At 31.9% G+C, this 26466-nt stretch overlaps 1 protein-coding gene across 1 annotated transcript; it reads left to right on the plus strand.

The window, feature by feature from the left end:
• Positions 1–133: 133 nt before the first annotated feature.
• On the plus strand, positions 134–26397 carry LOC132724313 (CD109 antigen-like). Its single transcript, XM_060709158.1, has 31 exons — positions 134–213; positions 607–798; positions 1009–1079; positions 1322–1447; positions 1871–1910; positions 2128–2212; positions 2497–2584; positions 2847–3068; positions 3834–3999; positions 5105–5241; positions 6558–6656; positions 6906–6968; positions 7318–7506; positions 8814–8981; positions 9510–9632; positions 9933–9987; positions 12310–12460; positions 12857–12965; positions 17187–17300; positions 17495–17605; positions 17954–18082; positions 18790–18928; positions 19703–19879; positions 20517–20758; positions 21584–21658; positions 22205–22391; positions 22700–22911; positions 23298–23453; positions 23912–23974; positions 24316–24425; positions 26331–26397. Exons 1-31 carry the CDS (start codon positions 198–200, stop codon positions 26395–26397), a joined length of 3882 nt encoding a protein of 1293 aa, XP_060565141.1. The 5' UTR covers positions 134–197.
• Positions 26398–26466: the final 69 nt, after the last annotated feature.

A 26466-nucleotide genomic window follows, 5' to 3' on the forward strand; every position in this document is an offset into this window, starting at 1 on the left:
TGAAATTTGAAAACATATGTGTTTTCACTGAAACGTATACAAAAACATAAGCATTTTATATGAAAACGTCAGTGTTTTTGTTTGAAACACTGGTAAAACACGTGTAGTGTTCCCAAAATTTACAGTGTACAAAACTCCCCAAAATTGTCTTCAATGCTGAAATCAGCTCCAAGTCGAAAGTTATTGCGGGGGACTCAATGTCTGTTGCAGCAAGTATGAGCTATTTGAAACAAGAAACGATTTATTTATTTTAGTTTGCGTTTATCCGCAATAAATAACAAATAGGCAATATAATTAAAAAGCCGTATGAACAATTCAATGGTCAAGTTTCATAATTGTGAATTAATCCCTGTCTCACCGGAACACCGTGTTAGTTGTTCATTTTAATATTACCTATTAAATCATACATCTCCGCCGAAACAATGCTTAAAAATAAGATGTCATTGAAAGTGCGCATAGTCATACATGCTATGTACAGAGGAATAAAATTTAGCATCAGCTTTTATTAAAAATGTCTTCAAATATTATCAATGGATAATTGTACATGTAATATCTTATTCCCATTATTTTTGAACGCTCGAGAGGATATACAATGATTATTTACAGCTGCAGTAAGTGCCAAAATCGTCTTGAAGTTACCCCTTGATCTCCCCAACTCTCAGTACCAGCTAAATGTAGAAGCCAGAAGTAATGATAAGACTACAGTTTTCAAGAACTCGACAGATCTTAGCTATAGCGAGAAGGGAATGTCCATATTTATACAAACGGATAAGGCTATTTATAAACCTGGACAAAAAGGTATATATTACTATTGATATTTGTGTATGTAGTCAACTTACTTAAGATTCGCAATTTTATACTGTAATGACCAAAACACTCTGTACGTTTGTTACGCTTTTATATCAACAATAGATACTCGGTCGAATGTTACACTGCCGTTCACTTTGGTAGTGTCTCAGGGAGTGTATGCCTCTAAGTGTTCTAATGAGTACTTATAATTTGTTGCAGTTCAATTTCGCACATTTGGAGCAAATCCAGATCTTTCTTTGGTGTACAAAAAGATCGACGTCTCAATTTTTGTACGTATTTTCAAACTAAAAATGAAATAAAATGTTGTTATAGATGAATATTTACATAAGATTATATGCCATCTTGGCCTTTATAAAAGAATAGTTTATTTTATAAAGATATAAATTATGGTATAAGAAACAAATGTTTAATTTTTTTTAACAATCATGTAATGGTGTATGTGATATAAAACCTAATATTTGCTATATAATTCAGTTGATGGATATTCTTATTGTGATGCTGTTTATTTAAGGATCCCAATAATAACAAGATAAATCAATGGTTGACAGTTGATGACCCTAGTGGTGTATTTCAAGGTGAACTTCAGTTGTCTGACCAACCACCGCTTGGTGATTGGAAAATAGAAGTTATACAAGGTGTAAGTTTGACATGTTTTTTACTTGTAAAGATAAGAAATTGCAAATTTGCTGCTTTATAATTTAATTTCAAAAATGATAACAATATTTCTTAACGAAATGAACCTAACACGTAAAGTGCAACGTGCAACGGCGTGTGTTCCCAAAAATATTCCCAATATTAAATGCATGATGTCTTGTCCGTTAATGCGTAATTGCATGCGCAGTTTTTATGCAAAAATACTCATTTATGATACACAATACTATCTCTTAAGTAGGGATTTTTTTATTTAAACGCTTTTTATGAAATCCTTGCTATATAATATTGTTGGACATTCACGCATCTTGTTTCTGTTTTGTGTATGTTTTATTAAGTTTAATGTTATCTCAACGTGTTTTGAAGTGAATCATTTAATCAATCAATCAATATATTTTGTTACATTTAGGGTACGTCGAGCACGAAGACGTTTACAGTAGAACAGTATGGTATGTATCTGCAATAATATTAATATTGGTATAAATAAATAGTATACATTGTATGTTCTATGATATATGCGCATGAATGTCAATTGTATTACTTGTATAAATTGTGTACATGTATGTTAATCAAATAGAATTTTAAAATGTCTGGATATTAACCATAAACATAAATTCATTCCGGTATTTCTAATTCCTTTGTTCATTTTCTATGTTTTCTATATAGTATTACCCAAGTTTGAAGTCAAAGTTATGGTCCCTAGTTTTGGCATAACATCAGACAAGGCTTTGTCCGGTAAAGTGGAAGCAAAGTGAGATTTTAAAGTCATGTTTAATTCATGTTTATGTTTAATTCAGTCTTATAATAATAATAATAATAATAATAATAATAATAATAATAATAATTAAATTTATTAATTAGATAATTAATAATCGAATTAGTTATGTTATATTCTGCCATCTATAGACACCACTAAAGCTTAACTTATTTATCCCATACTTGAGCATTTAATTGTATATGCTTTAAATACTCATCATATAACGTAAAGGTAGAAATTTGGAACAATGTACTAATCAAATTAACAATATCTTTTAGGTATACATTTGGCAAAGGCGTAGAGGGTAATGGGACTCTGACTATCAAGCGTAAATATAGGTCAGGAGAAATAAAACATTACTTTAAGGTACGTGTTTATTTATTAACTATGTATTACATTAACATGCAAATAATGTGCATTTCTTAAGATGTACATTCATATTCTTTAGATATACAGTTATATATTATATGAATGTGACTTTAATGTATTAGGTAAGATTCCTGTTTTCATCATGTAGCCTTGAATTCTGCCTAGGTTAATGGATTAATGACAATATGTTTAAAAATAAATCACCTCGTTGCAGCTGGATAAAAAAAAATCTAAAGAAGTTTTTTCCTCTTATTTACAGATAAATGGCATTCAAAGTTTTTCTATTGATATGAAATCACTTGTTGACAAATTTGGAAATCTGAACTTTGCAACACTTGAGTTAGTGGCTGATGTAGAAGAAGGTCTTACTGGCAATATTAGAAGCGGGTCTACCGAAATAAAGTACTATGAAAGAGAAGAAAAACTGGTATTTATGGACGGAGCCAATAACTTCAAACCCGGATTAAAATATACGTGTTATGTAAGTTAAAACATAATAGAACTCTTTAAAGGCAAAATTGAAAACAAAATGTTGTGTCTTTAAATGTATGTCGTGGCACTAATCATTGTCGTATATACCGTACATACTACATTATCTAGATATTGTATCATAGTTTGGGGACCTTTCTGTTGAAAAAGTGTCAGAGTTAAATCGTATACATATACATGCACAGTGCGGTAACTGGAGTGCAGGTATCAGTTACCCGCACTCCAGATAATGCCCGTTGATTGGTTCATTTTTGCTGGGGTTTACTTATTGTGACGGCAGAGAAAGGGAAAGGGGCAGAAATATCATATTCAAATGCTCGTCCATTGGTTCATTTTTTCTGGGGTTTCGTATTATGACAAAAGGGAACGTGCTGTCATGTTTGACTATGATACAAAAGAGAAAGAACACCAAAACACTCGGCAATCTGATTTATACTCGGGGGCTACGCCCCTCGTACAAATCAGATAGCCTCGTGTTTCGGTGCTCTTTCTATTACTTGTAGTATGTACGGTATATATATACCGTGGGTAACCGACGATGGGCACTTATATGAAGTTAAATACTTACATACAAAGGCATGAAGATATGAATTACCATTGAAACACAACTGGCAATAACATTATATCGTTTTGGTATTATAATACATTTTACTTGTTAAAGAAATGTATTTAATTAAATACATACGTTAGATAATTATAGCTTTCCATTTCGTTCGACAAGCTGCTTTTAAAAATATTATTTCTTTCAATTACATAGCTGTTTCTGTCTGACCAAGATGATAAACCTCTGGGAGCCACAGACTCGCAAGTAAATGTAACAGTGACCATGCGCTTCGGAACAAAGACCCCCGAGCCAATCCCACTTCCGGAACCTATACCAGTACCGATGCCGCTTAATGATGCACCAATGGCGAAAATGATCGGTTGAGATCTTTATATATTTATCAGAAACCACTTATTGATATGATCCAGTTGCTTTAATAATAATAATAATAATAATAATAATAATAATAATAATAATAATAACTTTATTTTGAGAAGGTGACATATTAAGAGATACAACTTATTTTTAATATGGCCTTCTGTACATAATTAAACAGAAAACAGAAATTACAATAAACAGTAATATAATTACGACAAACACTCTTACAAAATACATGGCAATTTTGTGGATTATAAATAATAAGTTATGGAAATTAGTATCTCAACATCGTATGCACATACAATCATCAATCAATGTTAACAATCAAACAAGCTATATAAATTTCTGTTAAAAAATCAATTTTTTAAGTTTTTAGCGCTTGAAGTGGTATTTTATATTAAAATATCCTTAAGTTTACCCTTAAAGGTGTAGTTTTTTGTCAGTTGGAAATGTATTCCATAAATGTGCCGCTTTGTATGTAAATGTTTGTTTCATATAATTTGTCCGTGGCCTGAAGTGAATAAGATCATTATTCGTTGAAGAGCGAACATTATATCTATCGTTATTAGAAAAAACTTGTAGTTCAGATATATATTGTGGTGCCAGATTATGTTCACTTTAAAAACCAATAAGGTCATGTGGTAATTGCATCTGTTTTCAAAAGTAAGCAATTTTTGTGTTTTGAATACACTTTGTTACATGCTGTTTCAGAATTACTCGAAGTGCCCTCTTTTGTATGTTGAATATTCTTTCGGTATCCTATTTGCAGTTTTGTCCCTATATAGTATTGCAGTAGTCCATTGTTGACACAATATATGCATTATAGTATAACATTTTCATATCATCCGTCAAAAAATATGAAATTCGTTTTAAAAATGCAAGTTTTGAATTGATTTTATTTATTACATTATGAACTTTCATAGTAATGTAATGAGGTTATGTATGAACAAGATTTTTAATGAATAAATTGTATGTTTATTAATGTACGTTTGATATATAGTGTAACATACAATCTACTTTAAGTGATATAATCTTTAAATTTGCCTCATAATCATAATAATTTAAATGTCATAGTATGATGGGTTTTTCTTTTTTATTCCATATAGCACCACCTTTCCCACCACCGACTGACTATCCTGATCAAACAATTGTGCTTGGACCCAAAACACTGAACGTTCCAAAAAATGGAATACTCCCATTTACATTTTCCGTACCTATATTCATTACTAAAATAAACATCGAGGTTAGTTGAATTTTAGAATATTTATTTTTTATTCATTTTTAAAAGAAACTCTAAGAAGGAAAGAACAGATGATTTATTCAGATTTGTACGCATTACATCTTTCGTACATGTAAATGAATATGTTTATCGACATGTGACACAATATAAGAAAAGACTAATGTTTTACTGTAATGTAACAAAATTGATATGACTTTGTGTTATTGAAATTTAAGGCTTTCACGCCCGTGACACGTACAGGTATCAACTTTTCATTACTTTAATTATCTTCTTTAAAGCATAAGACATTCACTTTTCAGATTTAAACAAATTTAACCGTCCAGTCTTTTTTTTGCGCCATACCTACTCTTTTAAATGCATTTTTGCCAAAATGCAAACACATTATGTTTGCATATGAAGCAAAGTTTTTATAGAATTTATCTTTATAATTTTGTTTTTATTTTGGACCAATTCTATAAATTTAGTGACTTTTAAATAGGCAACAATTACTTATTGCAACTTAATTAAGTGTGTAGGTCATCTATAAACCAAACATATCTTTAAACATATACAAGTTGTAAAACACAAACACCTTTACCCATAATATAGTTTGAATTTGATAACATTTGGCCAGGGTTTCTTTACTTTTTTTTAAAATGAAACAATTGATTTATTTTCTTTGCATTTCTTGGCTAATTTACTGTCATACAGAGCTAACATTGTGATACATTTATATGGTTTATTCATTCAACCAATAATTATTTATTTGTTTGTTAGCTTATGTATTTATCTATTTACCTTAAATATGAGTATGCTTCTAGAAATTTTGTAAATATTGATTTCTGGATTGCTGTTTTCTGTAAATTGATATTGCTTTATAGTTATATTTGACTACATGTTAATATTGTATCTAGCTGTTTAAACTGTTTTGTTAATATTGTAGTTATATATTTGTATATATGTTCAGCTCTTCATGTACATTGAAGGAAATAAAGAATCTATCTATGGCTATTTTACTGAGATATCAGTACAAAAGGACACTGGAAATAAAATGCTTAATTGGCTGGGATTCGAATCCCGTACATTTCACATCAAACCTGTCGAAACAGAAACAAGTCAGTCGTAACCAAATGATTTTAAGAATTCCGCGAGGATTTGAAATTAAAGCACATCGATTGTTTTCACACTCAATAGCCCAGTATCTAAGAATATGTTATACATATATTGCATTGTTAAATAAACGTTTATAATAACATTTTTATGCTTAACGAAACAAATAAGAACCAAGATTATGATAAAAATGATATAATTATCCAAAATATTACATATGCACATTGCAGGCAAAGTTTAAAAACCTGAAGCAGTTAAAATATCTTGAAAAGTTCAATTCACCCAGTCACTCATACATTCAAATTGCACTGAAAACAAGAAATCCACAGGTAAATATTAATACATGTACTTTTATATAGTGTTGAATTAACCAATGATTCTGCTACAGAATAATTAATGCATCGTCAGCAAATTGACTATACTTGAGTGTAAAATGTTTATGAACAAAACATTTAAATCTACAATAAAAAGTTTGCATCCAACTAGTGTTAATTTAGATAGGCTTTGTAAAAAAATATGTTTTTTACCATTATTCCTAATTGCTCATATCAATTTTCAAAAATATTTTAAAATTACAGACCGGTAAAAAATGCAAATTTAGTGTGCAGTCAACAGTTCGCAAAATCAAGGTCAACTACATGGTAAGTGCAAAGTTATTTCTTGCAGCTTTCGTTAATTTTATCAATGATGGCAATTTCAATCTGGCATTAAAAGGGGAATTCTCAAAAATGACGTCGTTAAAGCGTAAATGAAATTGAGAATTCATGCTCTACTATGGGGAAAATAACTTTTTTTCGAAAATTTAATTCATTTAAACTATTGATGATATAATAGAATGTGCAAGAAAAACATCTGCCAAGTTTTTGAAGTTTGAATCGGCTGTCTCGTGCGGATATTCCGTTCCAGGCTGCAACATATTAGTATTACAGGTATTATCAATATGGAATTTATTATGCGTGAGAATGCTTAATTTATTCAAATATTTTACAGATTATTTCTAAAGGATTGATTGTCAAAGGAGGTGTATTCAAAATGAAGAAAACATCGAAGAATTTTAAAGTAATGATTACCGCTGATATGGCACCATCTGCAAGATGCGTAGTCTACTGGACTAAACAGGATGGTGAAGTTATTGCAGATTCCGTCCAATTTGATGTAACTGGTATATTCAAAAACAAGGCAAGTTCTTGTCAATTAACTACTCATTTATTGTTAATTTCCTTTTTAACTCGACTGTACGAAGTATATGGAGAGCTGCCATACTCGCCCCGGCGTCGGCGTCCAGATTTCAGATTAAAGTTTTGGTGCAGTAAAAATATTTTTCACTATAACTTTTTTTATTTCTTAAGGTATCAACTTCAAACTTAAATATATGTTTCTTATCATCAACCACATCTTATGTGACAAGGTTCATAACTCTAGCACCAATATTTACAGACTTATCTGCCCTTGAACTTAGAATTTTCCTTAAAAATTCCAATTTTTTATTGTAACTTCATTATTTCTTAAGGTATCAACTTCAAACTTCAAATATATGTTCCTTATCATCAACCACATCTTATGTGATAAGGTTCATAACTCTAGCACCAATATTTTCAGCTTTATCTCCCCTTGAAGTTAGAATTTTCCTTAAAAATACTTTTTGTACTGTTACTTCTTTATTTCTTAAGGGATCAACTTAATTCTTCAAATGTATGTTCTTTATCATCAAAACCACATCTTATGTGACAAGGTTCATAACTATAGCAACAATATTGTCAGGTTAATCTCCCCTTGAACTTAGAATTTTCCTTAAAAAATACTTTTTTTACTGTTACTTCTTTATTTCTTAAGGGATCAACTTCATACTTCAAATGTATGTTCCTTATAATCATCCACATCTAATGTGTCAAGGTTCATTTCTCTAGCACCAATATTACAAGAATTATCTCCCCATAAACTTAGATTTTTTACATGAAAACTGTTATTTTGATACTATAATTTCTTTACTTTTAAAGGTATCTACCTCAACCTTCAAATACTTATTCCTCATCATCAATTACATCTTATGTGTCAAGGTTCATAACTCTTAAAGCAATATTTTCAGATATATCTCTCTTTGAACTTAGGATTTTCTTTAGAAATATCATAACTTCTTTACGTACTTCAAACGTCAAATATATATTCTTATCATTACACACATGTTGTGTGACAAGGTTCATAACTCTAGCGATACTATTTCCAGAATTATTCCCCCTTGAACTTAGAATTTATGTTAACAAATGTTATACACAATTGATTTTTCTTTCATAGTTTTGTCCTCCTTACTGCATCCAGTATTTTATTAGTCGAGCTTCGCTGCCTCCTGTGACAGCTCTTGTTATGCATAATTGTTTTACTAACATCTCATGTTTCACATTACAAGAAAAAAGAAAAAGTAGGAGAAGTATATATAACATTCTTAATACTACCAAAATTGAAATAAACATAATTTATTTACAATATAGGTTGATATAGATTATATAAAATCGAATGGTAAGAAGACAGCACGTGAACAACCAGGAAATGACGTTTCTATACGAGTGACAGCGGACGCAGGGTCTCAGTGTAACGTTCTTACAGTTGATAAAAGCGTTCTTTTGTTGAAGTCTGGAAACGATATAACGCCTTCTATGGTACAAATGTTTTATATTGTCATATTATTAATTAATTCATAGATAAAAAACATAATGTTTGTGCGTGTCTTTATCACTTTAAATACTTAAATACGGAAATAAAATACAAAACGCAATGGTAAGATTTATTTCGTTCTCATTGAAGTTAATCTTTGAAACTATAATTTTCCATTTGATGTCTGCTTTTCAGCAGTTATCCATAATCTTTACCGACTTCGCTTTTAATGTAACGTAATAGATGATTCTATCTCAATATTTATAAATGATTAAATTCTTTTATCTTCATCGGTGAAGAATATTTTAGTTGAAATGTTATTTAGTATGTAAAGTTTAAAATACGCCGTGCCTTGTGAATCTTTGTTCTCATTTTACAACATCTCGATGACATGCCCATTTCAGATCTCCCTATGAGATAGATTAAGTCAGCAAGTGCTGTATCGTCTCATACAAGTATAATACATTAATATTATAAATGTGAGGCAATTTGTATAAGTAATCTACTGTCTATTAAATTCTTGAACATTCTAGGTAGAAGAAGAACTAAACTCATATGACAGTCAAGCTCCCCCATCATGTAGAGGTTTTTTCCCCTGTTGGAGATCGTATTATCCCCTGCCAGTTAGCGGTGTCGATGTTACTAGTATATTCGAGGTGCTTATCTAGTTAACTTTAAATCAGTTCATTCAGTAAAAAAAGGGGGTTTTTTTGTCGAAATAATTCACGCGTTTTTAGAAGATTTAATAAAGAAATTTTCTCTTTATTTCGAAAGTCGCTTTTCTACTGTACTTTAGTTATGCCACACGTGTTATTTATTCATTATTATCATATATCGGGTGAATCTTAATTTCATATTTTCGTACTTTTATATAGGACTTAAACAATTTTTATGTAGCTTAAGAAATAAACATTTTATAAGTACATACTTTTCTTGTAATTCGTGCTTCTTTTCAGAACTCTGGACTGAAGGTACTGACAGATGCTTACCTGTACCAAAAGCCTTACCATTGTAAGTTTTTCGCTTGTACCATGTTTATTACGAAAACCGATTATTGTAATGCTGAAGTCGGCTGGCGGGAGGACTTTCGTGAACTTTTGGTTAACGCTTAATAACTTGAGTTTGCTTGGCCTATTGATACCACTTGGTGTCCATGCGTCTATGATTAAGGTCAAGGTCACTATTGCTTTAAAAAGAAATGCAGTTTCCGCTCAATAACTTGAGTTTGCTTTGGCCTATTGATAATCTTGGTGTATGGGTAGCTTATATCAAGCGGCAGCTTGGGATTGCTTCCTAGATGTCCGTGATCAAAGTCATTGTCGCTGTAGCTAAAAATAGAAGTTCCGTTTTCTTGAAATTTCTTCAGTTTGCTGAGACCTATTGACACAAACTTGGTTTGTGGGTAGCTTATATCAAGACGCTACTCGAGATTGTTACCAAGGTGTCTGTGATCAAGGTCAAGGTCAATGTTGGTAGAAATAGAACTCAATAACTTGAGTTTGCTTTGGCCTATTCACGCTAAACTTGGCGTATTGGTAGCTTTTTACAAGAGGCAGCTTTTGATTGCTACCCAGATGTGTTATCAAGGTCGAGGTCACTGTTGCTAAAATTATAAGTTATAAATTAAGTTCCCGCTCAATAACTTGAGTTTGCCTTGACCCATTGACACCAAACTTAGTATGCGGGTAGCTTGTATAAAGACCATACTAGGGATTAATACCCAGGTGACTATGATTAAGGTCAAGGTCACTTACAACAAACAGAAATTCAGTTTCCACATAAAAACTTGAGTTAGCTGTGACCTATTGGCTGCGAATTTGGTGTGTGGGTACCTTAAATCAAAACGCAACCCGGGATTGCTACAAAGATTTCTGTAGTCGAGTTCAATGTCACTGTCTAATAATAACTTCACGTTTCTGAAACCTATTGACACCGAAATTAGTATGTGGGTGGCTTATGTCAAGACGCAACTTTGGATCGCTACCGAGGTGTCTGTGAACAATGTGAGGGTCACTGGTGAGTAAAACAAACACTTGAATTTGAGTTGACCAATTGACACCAAACTTGTTGTGTGGGTAGGTGATATTAAGATGCAGCTTGGGATTGCTACTTAGAAATAAGAAAGCAAGGTCAAGGTAACTTGCTTACAATAGACATTGTACCATAGTTTGGAGACCTTTCTGTTGAAAATGTGTCAGGGTTATATCGTATACATATACATTTGTACATGCACAGTGTGTTAACTGGAGTGCGGGTATTAGTTACCTGCACTCCTAACTAATACCCGCACTCCAGAGCATTCCCATTGAATTGGCTTCATTTTTGCTGGGGTTTACATATTGTGACGCAGAGAAAGGGGAAAGCGACAGGAAAATATCATATTCAGATGTTTCGTTCATTGGTTCATTTTGGCCGGGTTTCATATTGTGACAACAGGGAACGTGTTTTTATGTTTGACTATGATACAAAAGAGAAAGAACACCAAAACACTCGGTAATCTGATTAATACTCGGGGGCTACGCCCCCTCGTACAAATCAGATAACCTCGTGTTTCTGTGCTCTTTCTATTACATAGAATTTTCAGCTTCTACATAATAACTGCAGTACATAGTACAGCCTGGCGTTGCTACTCAGGTATCTGGTTTATTTTCATTTTGAACTATTGCAATTGGTAGAAATAACAGCATCATTTTTACTTCACTGCCATATTTCTTTCCTAATTCCTGTCACATCACTTGGTCGTTGAAAACCTAGTTTTCGCCGCATTGCGACGTTTCTTGTTTCATCTTAAATTACTTCTACTGATAAACATTCCCATATTTTTTGTTGTATGTTTGTCCATAACAAAATGCTACATTCAAAATGTCACTAATGATATCACATAATTTACTGTTACAGACCAATTTTTAATAGTTCATTCTTCGTTCAAACATATTGACTTCTTCTTTAACGATCTATAGATATTGCTTTTAATTCTAATATCAACACATCATTATCTGTTAATTTTGGAAGAAGTGCCCGTGGCCGAGTGGTTAACCTACAAACAACGTGTCCCTCAGTTCTGTGGGTTCGAATACCGACAGGGACCTTGGACTCTTTTACATGAGGAAGCTATCCAGCCAGCTTCGGAAACGTAGGTGATACTAAGGTGCCCGTTCGTGCCTTAAGGCAAGAACGCGCGCCTTATGCACGGTAAAGTTGGAAAGTCGCCCTACGACCTATATTGTGTTGGTGCAACAATAAATCCAACTAAAAAAATATTAAGAAACATTAAGACAACAAAAACAGAAAAATTCGGATGTATAAATACATATTAGTATTGCATTAATTTAGTTCGAGGAATAATGTTTGCTGAAGCTATGATGGATGGTCCCCCAATGATGGCGATGGCTAAAAGTAGTAGTATTGGTGGTAATGAGGGACAGGGGCCAAGAGTGAGAACTCTGTTTCCAGAAACATGGGTGTACGAATCTGCTAAAGCTGAGTAAGACTTAAATGATTTGATATATATAATTGATAAACCTTGACGTGAAAAATTTGTTAAATCATTTTGCAACTTAATCAGTATTATTGTTGTTTTTTAAAGTTTTACTATTTATTGCATTCAATTTGTATACAGTTGACTATTCAAACTTTCAGAAATAACGATTCACTGATAAGCGTTAATAAATGTTATTTAAAATTGACAACTATCAAACCGAATTCAGCAGAAAACTATTAGCCTTCATCTATTTGGACAGCACATAATTGAATCTAAATAGATATAGAAAAACAGCAAATATAAAGGTAAATTTTTACAACATTCCTTAACTGATAAAATTGTACATATAGTTAAGAAATGGCTTTTATCATTGAGCATTGGTCTAACAATTCTTTGTAGTTCAAAGGGTAATGCAATCATTAAAAAACAACAGTTCCCGACACCAAAAAACATCAAAGGGTTTTCAAATGGTTTTTCTGTTCATCCGAAGAGTGGAAATTGGCGTTGGGTCCACTACCTGCAAAGGTTTTGTCATTTTAAATTTTAATCTTTTTAATAGCAAGGGTACTTTTAATTATTTGCTCATTGTTTAGTTTTTTTGGGGCAACCCCGTTAAAAACTTTTAAATTTTTTATAGAATGGGTTTAAAGTATATTTGGTATTTAATTCAAGGCAAAATTTTTACAAAAATCATCATAAAAATGCACCCGTTTTTTTAAAATGGGCCCTTTAAAAAAATTTAAAAAACTTTAAAAAAATCCCGGGGAAAAAACGGGGCAAAGATGTTTCCCAACCCCGGGAATCAGTATTTTTTAATTTAAATTTTTTTCAAAATTAAATGGGAAAATGGGGAAAATCAAAATTTTAAACAAATATTTTAAATGTTATTTTTGTTATGAAAAAGGTTTTTGGGCTTCAACAAACTTTTTGTTTTTTCTTCTAAAAATCTGTGCAACATATTTTTTTAAATTTATTTAGTAACAAGACAAATTATTTAATCAAACATTTAAGGCTTGAATTAACTAAAATTTAAAATAACTACCGGTGCAAATATTAAATTTGCAAACTGTTTTTTAGATTTTTTTAAAAAATAAAGGGACAAAAGAAAAGAATACGCTCCCAATTTTTTAAAAAAGAAAAATTTATAAAGGGAAATGGTATTTTTTGTCAATTTCGTAAAATTCCCCCCATTGTTAGGAAAATTTATTACAGAAGAAATCCAACTTTTTAACCCCATACAGTGGCCCCCGTTTTTACAAGTAAATTTAAAATAAATTTGAAAAACAATGTCACAAAAGGTTTGGGTGGTTTATCTTTAAAAAATGTTCAGGCTAATTCAGTGCTAGGGGGCGTGGACGTTGTTTGGCATTTGACTGTAACCGTCTATGAACAAGCTCCCAATCAAACCGAGCCCTGCAACATTTTTAATATTTGCCGTTTTGGAACTTTCTTTTCGGGATTCTTATTTTATTTTCTCTATTTTTTAAAACATTCCGAGTAAAACGCATTGAGAACAATTATAACGTGATTTAAAACACAGATTATTGAATTTCTCTGAAAACCATTCTTAAACCCAAAGGACTTTTCGTTTTTCTATTATTGCTGTTAAAATTGAGTAATTGGCTGTTGTCTAATGTCCAAAAAAGTCGTTAAAAATAGCATCATTGAATACACTAAGCTTTCAACTTATACCCGTTTTAGACTGGCCCATTTATAATTTTCTGATATTTTGAATGAATTACGGCTTGTTTCCATTTATATTAAATGATAATGGTACATGGTCGATTAATGTTTTGAAAGCAAAGATCTGTATCTTTTAACAAAAAAAAAGACAATAACGCTACATTCATTACAGTTAAAAATATGTACGCGTCCGTGTTTTAACAAAACGTTCGTTACCAATTCGTAAACATGTCGCTTTACACAGGTCTAGCATTTTTAATCCGCGGCTATTACATATGTTATCACCTTATTCCCATTCTACAATTCCAATCTCCCCAACGAATGGGTGCATCCTATCTTGTCAAATTATAAGAAATGAATAAGTAAGTCGTACAGATTTACATCTATAACCCGAGAGGCAGTAATCAGTTGTAAAGAAAATTTATACTCGAGACATTGTTCTCTAAAGGTTTTGAATTATTTATAGATATACAGTGAAACCCCTCAATTAAGACCACCCATGGGACTGCTCTAAAGTGGTCTTAATTGCGGGGTGGTCTGATTAGTGAGTTTTAGCATGATAGCCTGGTTATTTGTTTGAATTCTTTCCTTACTGTAGATCTACAAGGTAAATATACTTCCTGTCCCATTTGAGGGAAATACTTCAGGATTTGATAAAGTAAATAAAATTTTCATTTTACATAACTTTATTGCAATAAATCAATCATTTGTCATAAAATAATGTGCAATGTTTTTTATTCTTCATTTATTTATAAAACATTTAACTATGAAAATCTCAACATACATGTACATGTACATAAATTAAGTGCACTAAAATAGCCATTAGCATTTAGATTGTTCTTCAACATAGTCATTAAGTCCTTTTTGAAACAGTACAACTTGAGCTGTTCAATCCACTTAAGGGCATCCTGGTGGGAATTGATTAAACACTCAGTACCAGGTTCTAAAGTCATCAGTACACTCATCGTTATCTACATCTATAGATCCTGTTAGATTTATGAGCTTCAATAAGCTCGTTCTCCCAGTTTCTCACTGATATCATCATTTGCTATCAATTCATTGTCAATTTTAATGTAATCCTCTGGCGTCATCACAGATTCAACAGATATTTTTGACTGAGCGGTTCTCAATCAATTCTACTAAATTCCGCAATAGGCACATTGTCATCATCGTCATCATCTTCCACATCCACACTTTCACGACGACAGTTCAGTCCACAGGCCTTAAAAAAACACTTAGTGACAGTCTCTGGCTTTATTTCTTTTACCGCACAACTAGTCCATTGAATGGCATGCTAAAGACAGTCAAACTCTTAGAAAAGTTCATCAGCACTCACAGTAGATCCATTGTCAAATTTAGCAAGACACTGATGCTTAGCAATCTCTTCCTGTAGATCTGTTTCATGTTTTGAAATAATGCCCTGGTCAAGAGGCTGAAGCTTTTTGATGTAGTGTTGGCTGGAAGGTACTACAAGTTTTCACATTTGATAGTTTCAGTCATGAGGATGAGATGGAGCATTATCTAACAATAACAAAACACTGGCGCCCAGCACGTTTCATTCTAGCATTAGAATCCTTCACCCAGTCAGTAAAATAGTCCACTAGTCATCCATGCTTTCTTGTTGTATCTCCAATCTACAGGTAAGTTCTTTGTGTTTATGTTTTTAAAGCACCTTGGTTTTAGCTGATTTCCCTATCACTAGTGGTTTTTCAAAAAGTCCCTTCCATGTTCAACAAAGCATGACTGTTATGCGATCTTTTGATTTTTTCCCACCTTTACATGATCGCCGCGCAATGTTTAAAGACTTATCTGGAAGTGCACGAAAAGAAAAGTCCAGTTTCATCCATGTTATAAAATGTCACATGACCTGTAACCAGAAAACTATGTCTGGCAACCTCTGAATCCAGTCATCTACTTTTTCCTGAGGTACACTACCACTTTCCCCACACACTGACGCAAAAGCTTATATTATGGCGTTGGTCTTAAACCTTGATAACCATCCGTTTGATGCCTTAAAATCATCATTGATAACCTAGGTCTTTAGCATACACAAGTGCTTTCTCCTGTAGCATGGGACCAGACACTGGTATACCTTGTGAACGAGCAGTTTGGAACCACTGCCACATAAGTGTGTTTACTTCCTCCATTGGCGGACGTTGACATATGCGTTTTCTGTCTACATTTTGATTTGACTCATACCCTTCCATAATCTCTGCCTTACGTTTCAGAATACCCTGGACCTGAAATTACAAAATGAACACATTTAAAATCATAATCAAGATTTTTTTAACTTTGTATGTTTACTTTAACATTTTTTGAATTTCGTTTTTCTTAAGAATTTAAACGGTTAAAGTATCACAGTTTCTAATTGTGATGAAAATTAGCGGGTTGGTCTTAAATCCGGAGTGGTCGTAAGGAGGGTTTCTACTGTACGTGTGTTTAAACTTAAGTGAAATATTTTACAATTCATTGTGCAACCCGTGCCAAATATAAAAAAACCACAGTGGAAATAAGGGACAACTGTTTTTAATATACATATCTATATATAAATCTTCCTGCAGGGTAAAAATTCTCGTTTTACAATGTATTTCACACCTTTGGATATTTCCGGTTTTTGGAGGTAAAATTGCATTGATTTGACTCTAATTTTACAAAAATATCGTCCGGAATTCAGAATTTAGAAGTTCCGGAATTCAGAAGTATTATCTTAATAGAAAATAGAAGGGAAAAATCGGGACCGAAAAAAATGTTCGGTTTTTAGAAGTTTCCGGATTTCACAAGTTCCGGAATTCGGAAGTTACACTGTATCTTTAGTGCTGTAAAGATTTATGTGATAAAAATCTTTTTCATATTGTTTGTATGCACTGCGATGCGTAAATAAAAATGTCTGTCTAGAAAAAAATAAAATCAATCTATTTTCTTGGAAGACAAAATATTTGTGTCTAGAAGAAATCAATCTACCTGTCAAGAAGGTGTATGATACAAATATGTGAATCATAACTACATTACTTTCATTTTATTTCTAAAAAGACGCTTTTGCTTTCAGCTTGAAGTATTTCTGCAGTTTTTCATCCGTCTAGAACTACCGTACTCTGTGATTCGTGGGGAACAGATTATACTACAAGCAAACATCTTTAATTTCTTTACAAAGACACTTACGGTAATAATAGCAAATCTTTGTCGTTTTTTTTAACCATCTTAAACATCACTTGTTTCATGCAAATTGTATTGTAAATCATTAATTACCTTTAAATTTGATATTACTCAGATAATGTAGATCAGTTCTAGACTTCCCCTAACAAACACCCGATTCTTACACTATTTTGTATCTAAAATCTATGAAATTCTTTACAGGTTGATGTCGTATTGAAGAAATCATCGTCTTTCAAAAACATCATAGTTAAAAAGTCTTCAGGCTCATCGACCCTGGTGTTCAAACAAGTAGAGGTTAAACGAAGAATTCAGGTAATCCTTACAAACAATCACGTAACTTACACAAATTGTAACAATGTTTCTATAATGCTATATTTCATCAAAATCTAAAAGCATAAAATACATTTGCTAATGAAAAGGAAAGCGTGTAAGCAAATTTTAGACAATGTTTTTAATACAAATCAGGTATTTACATGAATTATACCAAATTGCCAACGGCGACTAATTATATAATACATGTATAGATATTTCCATTCTTACAAATACGATACTAATGTAATGTGTTATGTTATGTTATTACTTGTATTTAACTGAAATGTTCTAAAAGAAAACTTCTTTGAATTATGAAGCATGTTATACTCATCACAATGTTACATTTAGGTAGCTCCCGGCGGAGGGACAACTTTAAACTTTCCAATAATGGCCGTTGAAGTTGGAAACATAGACATTGAAGTGGGTGCCGTTTCAAAGGTCGCAGGTGATGCTGTTAGGAAACAATTGCTCGTGGAGGCATGTATATATCTGTATATTGTTTAAATTTTTATCGAATGAAACTCAGGTACCCGTTCGTGCCTGAAATAATGCACGGAAGGGTACCTGACGTCTTCCTCTACCTATAAAGCTGAAACGTCGCCATATGACTTATAGTGTGTCGGTGTGACATAAATCCCAATTAAACAAAACAATCAAATAATAGAATGAAATTATGCATGGGCATAGCACGGCGTTTATTATATTAAAACCGTGGTCATGGTAAAAACGCCCGTGTTTTGTTCTTTATTATGAATATTTGTTCGTATTACGGAATAATTCTGAAATACAGTTTATTTGGTGATTTAAAATATATTCAACAAGTAATTAATGTGCATCTAACATATTTGTGTATAAATAGGAACATATAATTAATAAATTTGCTTATGTTGCTTTAAGACAACTCAAACACTAAACAGCTTAATTTCAGTTCCATTAAATTAAAAACCGGAATTCAACTGACACGAGTTCGAAAAAATGAGCAAATGATTATGTTGTATATAAAATTGTCCCAAAAAGATGGATTCTTGTTGTTGATATTTCTAAATAAAAACTTGAAAGAAGTATATGTTGCCGACATATACTTAAGCGTGTCAAGAAGCAGATCTGATAATTCATGGAAGATGGTTTGAATTATTGTATTTTAACACAAATATGATAGAATATAATATTATCAAATTTTTCAGCCTGAAGGTATACCTGAAAGTTATAACATACCAGTTCTGATTGACTTACAAAATGCCAAATCATTCAACAAAAGAATACTGATTACATTACCAGATGACGTCGTTGATGATTCCGTACATATCAGAGCTTCTGCAATCGGTAATTATATAAAATTTATTAAACAGTAAACATGCATTAAGTCGGGCTTGTCCTTTGACGCATATTTTCTCTAACCTGTATATTACTGTTTAAATACCAGGACCTATCCATATAGGGCAGTGATAATAAATAGAAATAGGTGAAAATTCTGATAGGTCATTATGCTATTAATAAAAGAAAACCTCCCTGCCTAATATGTAATGAGAAATGTAAACAAAAATTAAAGAGTTTTAAGATAAAAGTATCACATACTCTTATAGTTGGTTTATTCCACGATTTTATGTCAATTGAAATATATCCATTACAAATGCTTAACATATTCAACATAATATACCCCTTCTTTTGTCTAAAAGATTAAATATTCCTTGATGTGACCAGAAATGATAAATTCTTACTACTTAAATATGTGGAAAAAGTCATTTCAATTACCATTCTCCGTGTACAGATACGACAATCTATCTTATTTCTTCGATCTTTAGAATGAAATCACGTAAAGTTAAAAACAAATGTGTATGTGAGCCGTGCCATGACAGAACCAACATAATGCGTTTGCTACCAGCATGAATCCAGAGCAGCCTGCGCATCCGCGCAGACTGATCAGAATACATGCTGTTCACTATCAGTTTCTCTACTTGATATAGGGTTTGTAAGCGAACAGCATGGATCCAGATCAGACTGTGCGGATGCACAGGCTGGTCTGCTGGTCGCAAACGCATTATGTTGGTTTTGTGATGGCGCGGCTCATATGTATAATTGCTGATATTTATTTCAAAGGTGATCTGATGGGACCGTCTATATCTGGAATTTCTAATTTGTTGAGGATGCCGTACGGGTGCGGAGAACAGAATATGATCAATTTTGTTCCAAACATATTTGTTATAAAATACCTGACTGCAACAAATAATCTGAAGCCAGAAGACGAAAGTAAAGCCAAATCATTTATGCTAGTTGGTAAGCGATAATGTTTTGTTAAAAATCATTGTATAAAAGAAAATAATTTACAATGTTCAAAATGAGCAGACCTAGGTGATATAAAATCGCCGTAAAAATTGACACCGTGCATTTAATTTTTTCTTGAAGTCAGTTGGTACATCATTTTATCATTTACTAATGTCCTAATATAAAAAGGCAATATAAAAAAATGAAATATTTAAAAATAGCTAAAAAAAAAAAGAGTACATCCGAAGCATGTAGCACCACGTTAATGAAAATTATCTGTATATAGCGTACCGCTAAAGTAGTAGATAAATTAATCAACCATTTCTTAGTGCTTACTGATATTGACAAAGTGTGTACATGTTTAGCAGTGCAAGTATTAAACTCTTCACCATGCTTTATTCCAAATCATTGTATTGGAAGTAGAAACAATAATAATGTCACTCTGTTGTTTAAACTACTATAATTGTGAAATGTCAACTAAAGAAAAAGAAATTAATTTCAAAACAAGATTATTGTCTTGTTTAAACGAAAGCCAATTTTACTCTGTGATTGCATGTTTTCGTATGAGGTAATTTTCACTATAGAATTTAATTTTCAGTTAAAATTTATGATAGTAAGTAACGTTTCTTCATTTTGATATTATTTAAAGGATACCAAAAGGAATTGTCGTATCAACATTATGATGGGTCCTTCAGTGCTTTTGGCAACAGTGATCCATCGGGGAGTACTTGGCTTACAGCTTTTGTGATTAAATCTTTTTCACAAGCAAAATCGTACATTTTCATTGATGGTAATACTGTCAAAAGAGCAATCGATTGGATACTGGCTCAATATAAATCTTCAACGGGAACATTCAACGAACCTGGAAAAGTCATACACACTGAAATGCAGGTTTAGTAAAATGTTAAATTTATAAAAAAAATGTTAAACATTGTATTTGTCTGACATTAAGTACGAGAAGTTTACAGATAACCAGTTGTATGATTACAATATTATTTATATAGCACGTACGCAGTAAAGAACAAATTTCTAAAAGACATATGATTTGTAATAAAGGGAACTAGCAAGAATCATTAAATATGATCAAAGATCTTCTGTACGATATATGAAATTATAAGACGCTATATAAATAGTACAATAACGATGGTTTGTTGTTATAAGTGCAGTTTCTACAAAGAACATAAGCAAGGTATGTTATAGTATGTGTATATTGTGAGACTGTATACTCAAGTCATCCTAGCTCTGTACAACTATTCTAAGTTAGATCTAATTTCATTCTGTAAGAGCGGACACAATGGTCAATATAAGATTTGTTTTGTATTTTGATTTTATTCCTTTTTGCATGTACTTGTAAAGTAGATATTTACTCATTTCTAGTAAAAGCTAAAATTTGACTGAAAATCGATTCTTTTTATTTGCGAGTTATTTGAAAATTGTACCTACTCCACCTATCCCTTTTAATGAACGGCGCTAATTTCACAAATGTAACAGAAATGAAAATGAGCATATCTTTATGCTAAGTACATTTTTGCATGAAAATTGATAGAATAATTATCTTTTTCAGTATTTTGATCATAATTATATTTATGATATTATGATATATACTGTCTGACGGTATTTCAATACAATAATAGCGCCAAGATTTTGGAAAAAAAAACTTAACTCATAAGGAAAAGATATATTGTCATGAAGGTCAGATTGTTTCGTTGTTTACAGGGTGGATCAGCAAAAGGAGATCTTAACCTAGCAATATATACACTAATAGCTTTGTTAGAGGCACAAGAAGCAAAGGTATTTCAACATTGTTATTCTTGATAAAGAAAAAGCTACATACCTATAAGACTATTTTTGCCCTAGTAATAAAAGAATACCAATTTTCTGTTCAAGACATAAAGGTGTATTAGTCTTTAGTCCAAATAAAAGTTATTTTACGTTTTATATTCATGATTGTGATATATTACATTTTATATTATCAAGACTTTTTTTACAGCGTATATGGAAAATGAAAAATAAAAATATCAGATTCATGATCTTACCATGCGTAAAATAAATTACGTATGGTTTCTCATCACAAAGTCCTTGGAACTGATGATAACAATATAGTCTGTGCATTCCAAATGATAATGTAAGGTGTGCCACCTAAAAAGCCTAGTGATTTTGCATGGAATTAAAGCAATGATAAGTCTAGTGTGCATCTTATCGTATGCGTGATAAAAAAATTTGTATCCAAATAACAAGTATCTTAATATTTTATCCGAGTTTTTGTTTCACCATCAGTATAATTTTCTTATTTCTTTTTCCCATTAATTCTTACAATAAAGTGATACATGTATTCAGTTTTCTAGTAGTGTTCCGGCCAAATTGTCATCCACTATTACTGGTGTAAAAAATGCATTAGAGGATAAAGTACCAGGCATGGATGATGTATATGAGCTAGCCATTGCTAGCTACGCTTTAGCTTTGATCAAAAGTTCCAAACTTAATGCTGTCCTTGCCAAGCTTGATTCCAAGGCAACGATATCAGGTAACGGTATTAATATTTTCTAACATTTGTTAAATATGTCATAAAACATACTTCTGCATCACGTTTCAAATATAATCTTTGTTTGCAAGAAATGTGATATATAAGCATTTCTATAAGGCTTTGAATCCATTTATCATGTACTAGTATATGATAAAAAATGCACTAGAATTAGTTGTGTACAGTTTTGTTTTTTTAAAATATTTTTTGCATCAATGGCTTTTCGATATTTTGATATTGTATACTTGTTATTGACATTTATGTTTGCAATGTCTTTACCTTTAATAATTTTAATTCTCATTTTAATTCAGGTGGCATGAAGTACTGGAAGGTAGAGGAGGAGCCTGACACCAGTAATTTAAGATGGATACCACCACATTCTCAGGCCAGGTCTCGTAATATAGAAACGACAGCTTACGTTTTGTTGTCATACGCTACTACCGCGAAAGTAACTGAAGGTATTCCAGTAATAAAATGGTTGGTAAACCAACGTAATCCAACTGGTGGATTCGGATCGACACAGGTATTTGAAATAAAAAAATGTCAAGATAGATTAAGTTCTAATCTATAACTTTCATCCTTTTATGGGTACACGTATGCTAAACTTATGTAATTTCAATGTTGTAAATCTGAAAAAGTGTAAATACATAACTGTGAAGTTACTTGCATGTTGAGACATAGAAAATAATTATGTAATTAGAAAAAAGCATTACTAATTCAATCGTATTCAAGAAAAATGTTTTTCAAGAAATAATTACTTGTAGTGAAAATAATAACTTTAATCTCTAAACCAGATGACTTGTAATCAACTGATGCAAACATAATTCAACTTTATGACAATCTATGCATGCTTTAAAGTCTGTAAATTACAACAACTATCCAAAACTCTATTATTTTATTATATAACAGGATACGGTGATTGCTCTACAAGCTCTGTCAGAATTTGCAGCTCTAATATATTCCAAAAAATTCAATGTCAACATCAAGATAGAAGGAACACCGACAAACTTTGGTCATTTTTTTGAAATCAAGTCACAAAATGCTCTTCTACTTCAGTCAGTTGATGTATGTTTCTTTTGTTTATTAATTATTGTACGTTAGAAAAAAAATCAAACTTACAACTGTGAGGATTCTGTCTCATTGTTTTTGCACATCCAGACTTTATTTGTTCTTTGTTATCCGTTATCCCCCCCCCCAAAAAAAATAAATAATTGAAATATGTAAAAGATAAACACAAACACCTATATCGCTTGTAACAATTTAGCTTTAACTTACATGTTTCTACTTCAAACCTTTTTAAATATAGTCACCATTTGGACCCGTAATCCTAATTGATTACCTATATAACAGTCGGCAGGAAGTGTTAACGTGTTGCGATTGTGTTTGAAGAGTGTACAACTATCTTCCCGATGTAATACGTAAAGATATTGTTGTAACCCCAGAGGGGCTCGAACCCGTAATTCCTTGGTTGAAATACATCAATCAGCTGGCCGAGAAATTTTACCATTATGTTTATATTTCAGGTTCCACCTCCAACAAAAATAGTTGACATACGAGCCGATGGTAATGGAATGGCTCTTGTAGAGGTTGGTTTCTTTCTAAACATATCTCTCCTGTGTCGTATCATGACTGGATTGTTTGAATTCAGTAACTGGGATATCTGAAGATTTTGCCATTTAAATGTTAAATAAAAGCTAATTGATAATTATCTAAAAAATATTTTTTTAAACATAAAACACTTTGAATTTTTACTGTCCATACCGTGCAATGTTAGAATCTTACAAGTCAATTTACGTAATTCACATAATGCATTCTGAATACATGTAATAAGTATTATCGTTTTAAAATACCGTAAATAAGTCACCCAAATCACAATATGTACAACTGTTTCAAGTGTGTGTACATGTACTGCATATAATAATTTCAGATAGCTGTAAACTATAATGTAATGGCAGATGTCGTGAAACCGTTATTCTCACTTTTACTATCCACCACTGACGAAACAATGTCAGGCTTTACACTACAGGCCTGTTTCAGGTCATATATTTATGTTAAAATTATATATTCACTGAAATCAAATTTCTCTGTATTATAGTATATTTTCTCTGTATATAGTTAAACAAGATTTTTTTAATGTACGCATGTTCCTGTTTTCTTTTGTGACCTGCTGTACTGCTTTTGCCATTTTCTGACACATATAGTAACGTTTATTATAAGGAACTGACAGGACAACAACTCATATATGTGTATGTATCACATGAAGAAATACTTTTGGAAAAACCACGATTTGATTAAAAATATATGTGTGTATAAAGCTTTATATTTGTTTTTTTACCGCCTCCGTGGTCGAGGGTTTAGAGACTATGACTTCTAATCCAGTTACCTCTCTGGCGTGGGTTCGGTCCCCGGGAGATGCTTATGTAGTTTAGCACGGAGGAAGGTAGTCTAGTACTGGTGTAACTCTCCAGGAACGATGATTAGGAAACTACCGCCTATATGACTGAAATACTGTTGGGAAAAGGCGTAAAATGAAACAAACAACTTTGGTGTTTTTGGATGTCAAAAATATTGTTTAAAATAGCTACAAAAAATAAAACAAAAGAAACATGCCCATATATTTTAATGAAGCGAGTGGAACATGTGTTATATAATCGCAAAACCAACTTAAATAGCAGGGACTATTTTGTTCCGGAACATGTTATTCTGATTTACGTACAATATTCATGTATGTTAAATAACAGGGGCATTCTATAACTTTTTCCAGATATTACCGTTAGCATATGAAAACAATATGTATTTACGGCTTTTAATCTTTACAAAATTTCTCATCAGATATAGCTTTATACCCTTTAAATGACACTAAGAAGTCCGAAGTCAGTGCAAGGCTAATCCAACCATAATGTTTAAAGTGTACTGGTCTGTAATGGAAGACCTATAGTACCATAAAAAAGTATGTTGATAGTACTAAGTATAATGCATAACAACAAAGCAGGGTATTCTTAAATATAAATGTTGTTTATGAGAGACACATGATCCGATAATACATATCTTTTTCTCGATAATAATAAATGATTCGAGAACAAAATATAATTTTCATCATATAAATGTTCATTCTGACTCACTAGAATTTTATCATCTTTTTTTTCAAGAATTTTCAAATTAAAGATTTCTACTGTTTTTATTAATATTTGAAATAGCAATGGGAACTGTGTCCATTGTAGACAAATCTAATTTAAAACTTACTTGTTGACGTATTTAGATATTTTAATTCGTCTGTGTTAAAGCAGCATCCCTCCAGATTCATGCTAATTTTCATGAAACTTTTAAAAAAAGTATTTAAAAGTGAAATATTGTGAAGTGAACAAAGAAAATAACTTACACATTACAAGCAGCGTAAGCAACCAACATAAAATACCAAAATAGGTCAAAATAAGCCCTTACCCCGTTTGTAACGCTGTAGAAATATGATGATAAATACTGCAAAAGCAGTTCTGAATCCCAAATTACATGTAAATTATTAAGTGAATCCTAAATCTTTGTACTTTTCTTAAAATCTTAGTACATTTTTCTCAAGTTTAATTTTCTTGAGAAATATTTGGTCTCATCTGGGGCATTAAAGTTGCATGGTGCTTTATTGAATAGTGGACTAGCCTTAATCTGAAGCTGCTATTTAAAGACCCATGCCTCCAGATGAGCAAAATGATTTCGAGAAAATAAACTTTAAGAAAATTGTAGTACAATTCTTCACAACGTAATTAAAGATTTACATGTTTTATGTACTGAATGACTAATTTTTCATTAATTTAACTTTATTTCTACCGTGTGAGGTGAGTTTTGGAGATATGTTGACCTTTTTATCTTAAATTTCGGGGATTGGACATGCGGTTTGCAATGTGTTAATTACTTTATTCACTTGATAATATTTTACATTCCAATACATAGTAATGAAAATGAACAAGAGTGTGGCAGCATGGCAGTTTTAAAGGAGTTCGACATCAGGAAACGATAACGAAGCATCCTACTGATTGTAACGAATATATCGATTCTGTATGTGCATACTAGTACTTAGATGAATGCA

The sequence above is a fragment of the Ruditapes philippinarum genome, unplaced genomic scaffold (genome assembly GCF_026571515.1).
Source record: "Ruditapes philippinarum isolate M1 unplaced genomic scaffold, ASM2657151v2 ctg3612_1_1_1_1, whole genome shotgun sequence".
In the NCBI taxonomy this organism is placed as follows: domain Eukaryota; kingdom Metazoa; phylum Mollusca; class Bivalvia; order Venerida; family Veneridae; genus Ruditapes; species Ruditapes philippinarum.

What these genes read in the sequence shown, in the direction of transcription:
- LOC132724313 (XM_060709158.1), top strand. An exon ending in AAATAGAAGTTATACAAGGT is followed by an intron (nt 1,448 to 1,870) that starts GTAAGTTTGACA and finishes TGTTACATTTAG; the next exon opens with GGTACGTCGAGCACGAAGAC. An exon ending in TACGAATCTGCTAAAGCTGA is followed by an intron (nt 12,461 to 12,856) that starts GTAAGACTTAAA and finishes AATTCTTTGTAG; the next exon opens with TTCAAAGGGTAATGCAATCA.